This window comes from Solea senegalensis, linkage group LG13, assembly GCF_019176455.1.
Source record: "Solea senegalensis isolate Sse05_10M linkage group LG13, IFAPA_SoseM_1, whole genome shotgun sequence".
NCBI lineage: Eukaryota > Metazoa > Chordata > Actinopteri > Pleuronectiformes > Soleidae > Solea > Solea senegalensis.
Window position 1 is genome coordinate 433,183 of NC_058033.1, and position 12,663 is coordinate 445,845.

The 12,663-nt window shown below is 38.3% G+C and overlaps 1 protein-coding gene across 1 annotated transcript; it reads right to left on the reverse strand.

The window, feature by feature from the left end:
* Nucleotides 1–1,473: 1,473 nt before the first annotated feature.
* Nucleotides 1,474–11,039, reverse strand: LOC122780221 (junctional adhesion molecule A-like). Its single transcript, XM_044043081.1, has 10 exons — nucleotides 10,801–11,039; nucleotides 9,044–9,103; nucleotides 8,228–8,344; nucleotides 6,413–6,553; nucleotides 6,123–6,325; nucleotides 5,922–6,024; nucleotides 3,553–3,660; nucleotides 2,845–2,857; nucleotides 2,689–2,743; nucleotides 1,474–2,592 (listed from the first exon to the last, which is right to left on the reverse strand). Exons 1-10 carry the CDS (start codon nucleotides 10,838–10,840, stop codon nucleotides 2,557–2,559), a joined length of 876 nt encoding a protein of 291 aa, XP_043899016.1. The 5' UTR covers nucleotides 10,841–11,039; the 3' UTR covers nucleotides 1,474–2,556.
* Nucleotides 11,040–12,663: the final 1,624 nt, after the last annotated feature.

The following is a 12,663-nucleotide window of genomic DNA, read 5'->3' on the forward strand; positions in this document are numbered from 1 at the left end:
ACTATTATAATTGGTTTCTGTGATTTACAACTAGGATGAGATAGATTAAGAATAAGGCTTTCGAACGATGAATATCCTGGTTTGGGCTTGGGATTGATTAATCTAGTATTAGAAATGGCTGCTACACCTCCTCCTCGGCCTGAGCTTCTAGGAATATGGGTATTAGCATGAGTGGGTGGAGTTGACTTATTTAGACTAACGTAATCTTGTAACCAAGTTTCAGTTACACAGAATAAATCAGTACAATTGTCAGAAATTAGATCATTTATTAAAACAAATTTTGAGGAGCTTATATTTAATAGTCCACATTTAAAAGTGGTATTATTTGACTCTATTTTATTGTTGGTATTAATCTTTATTAAATTAGAATGTCTAACTCGTCTTCTGTTTGACATTGATTTATTTCATTTTATTCATTGTCCAATGTGAGGTTGAGATAGTCCAGTAAACAGATCCCTGTATTGCACCCAAATCACCTCCACCCTCTTTTCTGTGACAGCCCCCCAAGAACAAGCCACAATGATCAGAGTGTACACATGCCTTTTAGCTGCCGTGTAAAGAATACAATCTTAAGAACTTCCCCATTTCTTATTATACTTATTTCTTATTATGTCGTTGTGGCAGTGGGGCTTGGTTAGAGCGACGGCTGCTGGAGGAAAGGAAGGAGTGGCTCAGCCGGTGATCAGACAGCTGGACAGAATCAGGTAATTAGTCAGCTATAAGCATGTTTGTAACCTGGTTCTGGTCTCTTGCAGTAGGCTGGGTCCTCACACGGACACACACAGAGAGAGAGACTGAGAGACACAGAGAGTCAGACCAGCGCAGCGCAGGAGAGCGCTGACACACCAGCCACAGCTGACTGCTTATGTTTTGTTTGGTTGATTATTTTCAGTTACAATAAACCGATATATTTGCTCCCTCAACGCCGCCTCCTCGTCCTTCCCGAACCCCAGTGAGTGGGAAAAGCTCACAGTCGTTTATCATACTATAGGACATTCTTACAAAAGCCATGACCCATCCTAGAAATAGGAGCAGTGGGCTGCCACACTGAGTACTGAAGTGCCCGGGGAGCAATGGGGTACCTTGCTCAGGGGCACCCCAGCCCTTTTGACCTGGTGGGGACAAGACAAGTTCCCTTTCCACTTGGCCACAGCCTGTACCTAAAAGACATGGTTAATTTCCTCTTCATTGCTTTTTACCTCAATTAATAAAAAGATCATTGTCCAAGTCCACTGCTTTAAGGTTTGATGATTTTCAGGCAGGGGATGCCAATTTCCTGTGACTTCCTGTTTGACTTAATGATGGAGGCCTTCCTTTCTAACAGAAATGTGTGTGTGTACAAAGAAAGGACATGTATATAAGAGGTGTGTTTTAAGTACCTGAAAGGTAACATAGTGTATGTGAGAGCTAAAAAGCCGTGAGAGGTGTGTTTTGTGTATGTGCATAGTCAAATAATAGCTTTGACACACAACGTAAAAACTATTTTTTTATTAAGCAACATATACCAAAGTGACAATCTTAGGGAAGGCTGCACGTGATGCTTACAAACATGTGATGTCAAAGTTTACTGATGTACTGAATCTAATGATCAAGTTTGTAAATGTATTTCCCACAAAGGCAGACAAAATATACCTATTTCAACTATAAATTATCAAAATGTGCATTTAAAATGTTTAACATATTATGACTACAAAATGCATGAGCTTAGTGAATCTAAGGCACTGCACCTTTAAAAATAAAAAGGAAAAGTAAATGAGTTATTAATAAATGTAAAACTGATTACGCATTTAAAAATGTAGGCGCTGGAAGCAGAGAGCAACATGAGGACATATGTCGATGTGGCTAAATTTCTCCTAGGTATTCAATTAAGGGGAGACAAAGCTCAGCAATATTTTAAATTTGGATCATGGTACGCATTTTAAACACCAGTGGACAAATATTCCCATATCTTACACGTAGCTCTGTTCCAACAATCACAAGAACATCGAATAAAGATTTGTCAGTTTTGTGTTGAGAAGTTCAGTGAAAACTACTTCTGGTTTGTAAATTCTACATTCTACAAATGTCAATTAGTGCATAGTATTCACAGGGAAGGGAATCTTAATACACCATGATAGAAAGATACTTTACAACAGCTTCTGCTTTGTGTAAAAAAAAAGGTCAATGAATGCAATGTAAATTTGAATGTCTATAAAGTTAAATAAAGAAAAATGCTGTCAGTTGTGTTTTGACTTTGCACAGAAAAAAAACCCTCCATGTACCCTGTTCCGCCATAGTAGTGGTAGTGTACTAGATATGACATCCTGTATTTACAACCAGATGCACAGTTTCAACACAACTTAGCTCTCTTAGGAGGCAGAAAACAATCATACACACACACACACACACACAGGGCCTGAGGCTAAAATGAGTCACAGCTCATTTAATAACATCTTATTTCATTATCTAGCCGGAGTAAATAAGAAATCCACTCAATCGAAAATCTGGATAAATACAAGCTCAAAGCTCAAGCTTTAAAACCCAAGGTGTTCTCTTGTTTTGACCTCTTCTTGAAGACTACACCACAAATGATGACTTCTGTTTAAATTCTCCCTGAAAGCAAACAAATGATATCAAATTAACATCCACATATCAGAAAAATGAAGCTCGACAACAATATTAAGTTTAGACAGGCAGGTTAATCCTTACATCATCATCTTCACCGCCATACAATGATGGAGGCTGGTAGACCACGTTCGGTTTACTGTAGGACAAAAACAATAAACATCGAGGCAGTGACAACAGAAAGCATAAGAATTTAAACATGTACAATCATTTAATAAATAGGGGGAGACATTATCTTACCTTTCATCTTTCTCTGTAAAAGGAAAAAAGGTAAAGGGAAATAACATCAGTTAGATCAAGTACATGTAAATATTCTAACTGTCACTTCTATGAGGCAGGATAATGACAATGGATGAACATTTATATATTTATATAGTGTTTTTAGCGTCAAACAACACTTTCATAACACTGGAAGTTGTCACAGGCTTAGACTCCAAGCCTGTGGCGACTCTGGTCCATTGAGCTGTCGCTCCAAAACTAAGTAGCCAATCAGCAGGCAGCTTCCTAAGGCCGCCCACAAAACAAAAAACTATGGCACAAAGAACAAATCAGGGCACGCAAAGAACTAGTTTATTTTCAAAGAATGACATTTTGAATGATTAAATCAGTATTTTTGTTGCTTCTTAAAAAGTGTTGTTTGAAAATGTTGACACAGATCTAATTCCATACAGCCATTAATCATACGTTTGATGCCCAACAGTGTAATTCTTAAGCCTGCAACGATACTCTAACCCACAAACCTGTGTCGTGGTTGAAAAATGCAGAAGTGTGACATGAGTTTGCGCTTCAATAAATAAATAAATGGAACGGTGCATCGAAAATCCAGATATGAACCGAATCATGACTTTGGTGCATCGCGACAGGCCTGGTAATTATTAATTTGTGGAAATGGCAACATAGAGGACTGGAATGCTAATGCTCCTGATAAAAATGATGTTGAAAACTTACTGGGCAGGTATCCTTTCTTGTGTGCATACCAAAGTCCAAATCCCAGGAGGGCCAATAGCAGCAGAGCCACAATTACGCCAGCAACAATTCCTCCTGTGTTTATGTCACCTTAAAGACAAAAGATGAAATTATTGTTACTGTTCAGACCCCATTTGAACCCATTTCTCAAATCTCTCAATTGTTGGTCTTTCAAATAAGCGCTCCTCTTAGACCTGGCATCAGCTACAAGAGTGAGTGATCTCTGTGCTCTGTCTCTCTGCCTCCATGCCTAAGATAGCATAGCTAAAGGAGCATAGCATCCTCCTTTAGATCTAGAGTGCTCTCTTTCTTCTCTGTCCTGTTGTCATGTGGCAAACTCAGCTGACATGGGACGATAGGTGGGGAACACCGTGGACAGTTTGCCAGTCCATCGCAGGACCACATATGGAGACAAACAACCATTCACTCTCACATTCACACCTACAGTCAATTTAGAGTGGCCAAATGACCTAATCCCCATATTGCATGTTTTTGGACTGTGGGAGGAAGCCAGAGAACCAGGAGAGAACATACACACACACGGGGAGAACATGCAAACTCCATGCAAAAAGCACTATTTGAATGAGATACATGAGTTGGAGGAACAGCATCTGCAGCTCGGGAAGGGAAGACAGCGACTTGAGCTGGAAGCTGAAATTACAGCCTCAGCTGCTAAAATAATAATCCCTCAAGCTTCTGGCAGCGAAAGCGTTTCTAAATCTCCATCAGATGTGCTGAATTTGTAGCTCTAGATAATAACAAAACAGAATTTAATGAAATCTCTCAATCATATTGCAAAAGAGCTGAGCTCAAAGCCAGTGATCATAACTCTTTCTGCTGTCTTTTAGCGACAGTGTCAGATGGAGTCATTCACATGCATGGTCATGAAGGAAGTACTGAAATAAAAAGAGTTTAAAACCACATCCCGGCATTTTCATGTAGCTGTGGTACGACTTTGGTTCAACTCCACCCACGTTGAGACCATACTAAAAGCACCATTTATGTTTATTAAACATAAGCCACACAGAAAGAGCTTGGAGAGGCATTTCAAAGATGAACAAAGAATATCACAACATCTCTTGTCTAACAGCAACACTCACTAACTCTATTTGCTTGAAGCATCTCAGCTCTTGTGCAAGGTGTGGAGGAGAACGCCAGCAGAGAACACTGTATTTCTTTAAGCAGTTCACTCATGACCTCAGCCTCATACAAAGTCATAAGAAATTGAGTTTGCCTTCTTTGAGCATGAAGTTAAGATCATTACCAATTTATTTCTGGTGATAATCAAGACTCTACATCCCTGAGAACAGGAATCAGGAATGTGAATGAATCCCTGGATAAAAATGCCACACACACACACGTTCGACATTCATGACTTGAGGGGACATTGCATTGACTTACTACTGGCCTAATCCTAACCCAACCTTAAAACATATCTTCACCTTAAAATGTAGTAATTTACGTTATGGGGACTTGCTTTTTGTCCCCACAAGGAGGACAAGTCCCCATAATGTGACTGTGTAAACAGGTTTAGGTCCCCACAACATCAGTAATACCTGGACACACACACACACACACACACACACACACACACACACACACACACACACACACACACACACACACACACACACACACACACACACACACACACACACACACACACACACACACACACACACACACACACACACACACACACACACGAGAGAAAGTTTCCTATCCATACTTCATGTCAAAGTTGATTTTTCAGCTGTGTGAATATATTCTGGGGTTTTTTTTTTTATCCATTTCACAAAAAAAAATCATTAAAACTGAAAAGATCATGAACATCATGATTTCCATGTTTGGTAAACACTGATCAGCATTTTCCTACAAAAGAATACTCGATTAATCAAGAAAATAATCAAGAGATTACTCCATTCTAAAAATAATCATTAGTTGCAGCCCGACACGGTCTATATTGCAGTCAACCTCTTTCTATCTTTTGTATTTCACATAAGAGTAAAAGGAAGCTTTATCTAATTTTGTTGTTATGACTGGGACTATGTCTGCTTACCTCAGTCAAGGCATTGCAATTGTATAGATTAATATTCATGATTCAAAGAATATATCAATTAAGAAACTATGAAAATATTATATTTTTATTATATTATAACATATCAGACAACGAGGGTCCATGGTGCAGACAGACAAGCTGTTTTTCTGTGCACCGTGCGCCTCTCCGTCTCCAAGCGACCTCTCGAAACGTCCTGTTTCAAAATGTTTCCGTGCGTCTCTAAATAATTCCTCTTCCACTCAATGTTCATCAACTCAGACACACTTTTGAAATGAAAGTGAAAAACACTTACGGACTTGCATCTTGGCTTCTTTACTGCGCTGCGGAGGACCAGCGTCATTGTACGCCTCACAGTAGTACTGACCTGAGTCCATCTTGGTCACTCTGGGAAACTCCTGAGAGACAAATAGGTCACATTTTTATTTTGATTAAGACTTTGTTTTAACTATATTTGAAAGCCAAAACATCAATGATGTGACGATGTGTCGCTGACCAGGTTGCCGTTCTCTGTGTTTAGATGGTAGGTGGCATTTTTGAAGCCGGAAATCTTGCTTGGATCCGGAGGCAGAAGTGTGCCGTCTTTGTACCACCTGTATTTGGGAGGAGGTGAGCCAATGTTGTCGTGGCAGGACAAGTGGGCCGTCTTACCCGTTGTCACAGTGGGAGGGACCCTACACACAGGCATAGATGGAGGCACTGCAGGAAATATTGTTCAGTTCTGAGCTGATCTGTTCACATAAATCCAGGACACAGTAGAAAATGAGTTTTACTGTGATCTCTTACCCAAAACAGTCAGCTTCACTCTGGTTTCCCCAAACTGGCCATTGCCCGACACTTCACAGTCATACACTCCAGTATCTTTAGGGGTCATTTTGGAGAATCTAATGTTGCTTCCATAGATCGTCACACGGCTGGAATATGGTTCTGTGGAAAAGGTTGAGTATGTAACATAATACCGGTTTATATCAAAGCTGTGTTGCATCTCAAAACATTTGGAATTGTTTAATCACATTTACATGATAAAACACATTGACAGGCAGGTTTATTAATAAAAATATATGGTCATAAACACAAACTTGTTTGGCTGAGATGTGTAGTTCTGTCAAGTAAATTAATTAATTTAAAACAGTCTAATAAATCATAAGTAGAGCTGGGTATCAAACTTTTATACTTTGAGGTAACGACTAAACATCCTTTTTATTGCCCAATATCAAAGGATCTGTTCAATATACATTTTCAATACCTAAAGGGTTAATGTCATCAAGGTCTGTGAGCCAGTAAGCATGCAGCATGCTGTCTGACTGGGATCTTATGATGCTAACAACATGAACTGGGTTATTTAGGTCTCTTCATTGAGACGAGGATCCTTTTTAACTAAAGTAAATCTTGATTTATTCATTAAAATATGAATTGCATGTGGAAGAACAACACTTTATCACCAAATCGATATTTTGATCCACCCCTAGTTTGAAGGCACATGCAGATAGTTAAATAAAAGGTTTAAATATATGGTATGATCAACAGTACTGGATCAAATTGAACCTACATATAGTTAAATTGTCTCTTTTTTTCCCTCTTCACGGGGCAATTACAGATGTTATTGTTTATGTGCGTGTTTATGTCCATAAAGGATTAAACAGACTGAAACAACACTGTGGGGATGGTTAACTCTATTACGGCCATCAAGATAATGAGGTTGCCTGGATTTATATTGATTTTATGGCTTTAGTTTTGCCAAACAATGTTCAGTGAGTGAGTGTTTCTGTCCCTTTCTGTTCCTTTTTCTAGGATAACTTTCACTTTCAATATCTGGCAGTTATTGAACTGTTTAGGAATATGGTACTGATAAGCTGGCGTCAAACGACTTGACGCGCTGGTGAATCTTATTTGTGATTGGATGGTCGTTCCACGGAAGTCCTGAGGGCTACAGCAAAGTATATGTAATGAGATTTTGAAAGTATATGGGCACAAAGCTCTATTTCTCTGCTTTCAGGTATCCGTCCGTCCATCTCCTAACTTTTTATGGCGGAGCACACTCTGGACAGATCGCCAGTCCATAGTTTTTTTTATTTGCGGTCTAAGAGTTACAGTAATCAGAAGTACGCATGCCAAACCCTGTCAGTGACAACAGGATGGTCACAGAGGGGTTTAATGTGTTTTTTTAGGACACTACTAAAGTCTGTAGAGAGACTGGAGTCTGTAAATATATCATGTAGCTGAAAATAAATAATAATAAAATAAGAAACATTTTTACCATAATGTGCTATGCAATTTTTTGTGAAAATGGATTTCATAAAAGTTGCATCGAAAATAAGCACCGTTCAGGATTCGGCATTGAAGTCCAGGTATCGATTGATTTTTAAATCAATTTTAAATCAATACCAAGCCCTACATCTAAGCAAAGGGAGCACCTAAATTAATAGATAGTAGATGAGCTGACCCAAATATCAAAATATCTCTTTTACTCTTTTAAGGGTTTTTTGAGATATCCACCTAGCTAAAAGATCAATAGACAGTCACAAAGATTCAAACTAAAACATCCTTGGTGAAGGTGAAAACAAAGAAAGGAGAATGCCACAGAAATGATTATCTACTTACGTGTTGGTTGACCATTAAAAACCACATATGTTTGTGAGCCTCCTAGGTCTTTAAATTTCCACTCAACTCTGGCCTCTGAACCAAAGTCTCCCGAGTAAGTACATGTCAGGTCAGTCCCTGAAATATCAGAAATAACAGAAATCACAATAAAGAACATTTCACTGCCTATTTTAAACAAGTGCTACTACAACTACTTTGACTTCTGACTTATTTTAATGGTAAACAAAAGTCATTGTTTGTTATGTACATTGGTTTTGACACGAACAACAAAAGCATTAAATCACAAGTTTAAATGACTAAACAGACTCGACTGTGAACATAACAGTGGCTAACTGCCCATAATTTCCTGAAAGAGTTTTAAAAAAAAATGTTTTATTAAAAGCTGAAGAATCATAAGATCATAAGATCTTTGAAGTTAGTGCAGTCAAACAAACAGCAAAGAAAAATGACTACAATCTGCTGTTCAACTAAATCATAAAAACAAAATGACTTACATTTAAACACTAAAACTGAATTTAGGCCTAACCTAATTCAAAATAAATTAAAAAAATAACCATTGCCTTTATGTTGTATATCTTAACTTTAAGGCTTGACATAAGGCTTACTTAAAAATACTAAAGTCACAGGATTAAACACAAAAACCATAACAAAACCACACAGCTTCAAATAGAGTTTCCGATATTTCAACATCTTGGCAATTAATGATGATTCTGGTGGCCCAATGTTCGGTCAACCACGAGGGGGCAACTCCTTTTAATGCTCATTAAAATACTTGTGATTACTGAATGAACGTCTTACTATAGTGTCATGACTCACCTTCATTCTCCCTCACCTGCACCTCAGCATTTTTGGTAGTGACTGAATAGCCATTAACACCTGGAAAGACAGACAATAACATCATGCAGCTCATTAGGATGAAAGCAATGATGCTGCAAGCACAAGTGACTTATTACTGCCACACCGTCAGAATCTGGGAACAGTCACTCACAGAAGGTCTGTCTGTCTTATACTCCCACCTCCCTGGACCCTGAGTTGATAGAACCTTTTGTAAATGGAGCTATGTTCTAGAGAGACTATTAAAAATGATATTATCTATAAATGATATTACATACGCACACGTTCAGACAGCTGCGAATGAGAAACGACTGAGCTGTGCGCGGCTGGTGGCTGCACCGCGCGCGCACAGTGGTCACACGCGCGCCGCGCTCGCGAGTGAAGTCTACTCACGAAGTTGAAATGTGCTTGGGCGAGTCGACCAGACTTTCGACATTTTGGGGGGAGAAACCAACCTCTTATGATTGGTCACGTTCAGTGCGATCACACCCACAAGGAACGTCTTGTATTTGATTGACAGCTATCACGACAAGACGTCAGGAGCGGAGAGGTGAAGTGAATTACAACAAGAATTTGGAATGTTCATAAAATGGCTGAATACAAATAAACAACTGAAAATGAGAACAGCATGATATTACTAGATTTTATTCAATTTTAAAAGTTTTCTCTTTTTTATTTAAAGGGAAAACACGCAGTTATTTTTTTTTATTTCGGATCATATTGACACATTTGCTTTTTCAGTTACCCACGTTTTATTTTAACAAACCTACAACATTTCTGATATTTGGCTCACACAGAAAAACAATTTAAAAAATGTTTGTTCTTTAATTTAACGGGCTGAAATAAATAATTGAATGAATGGATGACACGTGGACCATAAAACCATCCGACTGCATTTTGCTTCTTTGGGGTTCAAAATCTACCTGTGTGTTATACTAAAACTATGATCACAGCTCATCATACAAACTAATATTCTGCATTTATAGCACTTGGGATCAATAAACACCTGAACCGAGAGCATGCTCATTGCGTTTGAGGGCGTGGAAAGACAAAAAAAATGTCCCTTGTCCCTGTTTACACAGACAGAAAACAGTGAAACCACCAACAACTGACTGAAACTGACATGCCCTGCTACAACTACAATCATAAAGCATCCACTACATTTACATTACGTTAAATCACTAAAGCAAGTGAGTGTTTGGAGTTATGTGATTGAACTAAAACATTGTTATTTGATGAGTCAGAGAAGGTTCAAGCACAAAGAACAATGGTGGGAGTCTCACTGAAGGTGAGGCCTACGTGTGACCCCGACTTATAAATGAACAATTATAATAGTAGCAGCTAGCATCATTGTTCAACAGTTCTCACACAGTTCTCACACAGTTCGCATAAGATAAATAATGACAATGGAGAAACAGTGGGACACTCAGTGTGCTCAGTATTGGACGTCATACCAACTATTGGTCTATTACTTGATTTTAAAGGAAACTGGTAGTACACAAACACAAACTCTTCCGTAAAAAATATAATGATATTACAATGAGCTTATATACCTCACAGATAGCAGAACGTGAAGGCCTACAGCGGCTCCACGTTCATATTTACAGGTATTATCCACAACCACCACGAGGCTACTAACAGTAAACCAGCATTGTTGTCGACGAGTGAAACAGTAGGCGATAAAACTATGTTAGTTTTTGTTTACAAAGAAACACAATCTTATTGACAAATTCGCTCACCTGTCGCTGCCCAGAGGAACAACGTCACCGAAACCAACATGTTTGTGTTGCACGACGTGGCTCCTCTTATAAATAACACGCGTGGAACAACGAGAAAAACACTCACGTCAATTTAAAAACCACGTATATGATAAAAGAGCCCACTTGTGAGCAACAGTATCGGTGTTGCCACCTGTAACTCGGCGTACCTACACGGAAAGAGTCCGCCTGAGTAACAACACCCAACTTCCGGATATATGATCCTCTCTCAGCCTCTCTGCCCGGCAACGAAACAGGTTAGACCGGAACAAAACCTTCAAACAAGCGTGACCACTTTACAAGAAATCATTCGCAATTTGAATTATAACTGACGTGTATGATTTCATCTGGTTTACTTTCTCATCCTTTCTCATATCACGTAGTAACAAACATATTGACCGTTTTATAGAATAATCGACGTTGTTCTTCAGAGTCATGGTTAATTACCCTCGTCGTTTTTGTTAAATGTGTGTGTTAAAAACACAAAGCTTCTCATTGAACTATCGCTCTCTTTAGTTCACATTAGAATTAAATGCTTTCTGTTTTCTCGGACCAGTTTCATTTCTTCTTTCCATTTCTTTTTTTTACACTTATGACTAACTGATTGATTCATCTGTTTGTTGGACTGTCATTGTTCACACACTAGTTAAGAGCAACATTCAAAATCAATGCATGCTACTGTGTGTTTTCTATTCATAATAGCATCATTACCACCTGTAAGATCAATGGGGAATAAAGCAATAGGCTACTCTAATGGAATTAGTGGGTTAAAGTCAGTCACACATCAACTTTCTCCCAAATAACCCACATTTCATGCATAATATTATAAATACAGGCCCATTTTTCTTTGTTCTGTTCTGTGTGCAATTGTATATTAATTATATATATATATATATATATATATATATATATATATATATATATATATATATATATATACAACCACCTCTCCTCTGTCCCCCATTTTTCCTTTCACCCCAACGGTCGAGGCAGATGACCGCACATCTCTGAGTCTGGTTCTGTCAGAAATTTCTTCTTCTGTTAAGAGGGAGTTTTTTCTCTCCACTGATGCCTAGTGTTTGCTCATTGTGTGAACTGTTGTGTTTCTCTGCTCTCCTTGATGTTGTCTATGTACAGTGCCTTGAGATAATGTACGTTATGATTTGGCACTATACAAATAAAATTGAATTGAATTGAATATATTATCTTCAGTGTGTTTTCACATTTGTGTAAGAAGTTAGAGAATCTTAATTCTCTATTGTATTTGTATTATATTGTTATTGATGCTTTCTGCTATTATTATTGTGTATATTTATGGCATGTGTATAGTATAACTGGTGTCTCTTAAGGGTGTTTTTCCATTGTTCCGATAAAGGATTCGTGCAATTGAGAAATATTTTTCTCTATATCATTTTTAATTATTATTATTTTCCCCACAGATCTTGTTACATGTTTTACATTTAGCATGAATGTCCTTGTGGACATATCATAAAACATCACAGTTTGCTTAACCCTGTTGTGTGTTGTTTTTTCCCCCGGGGGGCCCCTGGGGGCGCTCGCGGGGAGGATCGCCCAGGTGCCATTTAAGCTTCTCGAGACAAGGACATAGACATGTATATATCTTCATATTCTCTATTTTTAATTCATTGAGTTTCATACTTGTAAAATCGTTTTGTAGGCCATAAAAATATGATGTCCCAAAGTGACGTCACAGGTGTGTACGAGTACGCCAAAGCGCGGTCATGTGGCGTCTCGGGAACGGCGCTTCTGTCAGGGAAGCGTACGATATGAAAACTTTAGGAGAAATGTGAATTCATTAAGGTAATGTTTTTTTTAAAAAAATAT

Coding starts and splice junctions, on each gene's coding strand:
- LOC122780221 (XM_044043081.1), bottom strand. CDS start 10,840: ATGTTGGTTTCGGTGACGTTGTTCCTCTGGGCAGCGACAG. Junction 3,661..5,921: donor AGAAGCCAAGATGCAAGTCC/GTAAGTGTTTTT, acceptor TTTGTCTTTAAG/GTGACATAAACACAGGAGGA. Junction 2,593..2,688: donor ATGGCGGTGAAGATGATGAT/GTAAGGATTAAC, acceptor GTTTGCTTTCAG/GGAGAATTTAAACAGAAGTC.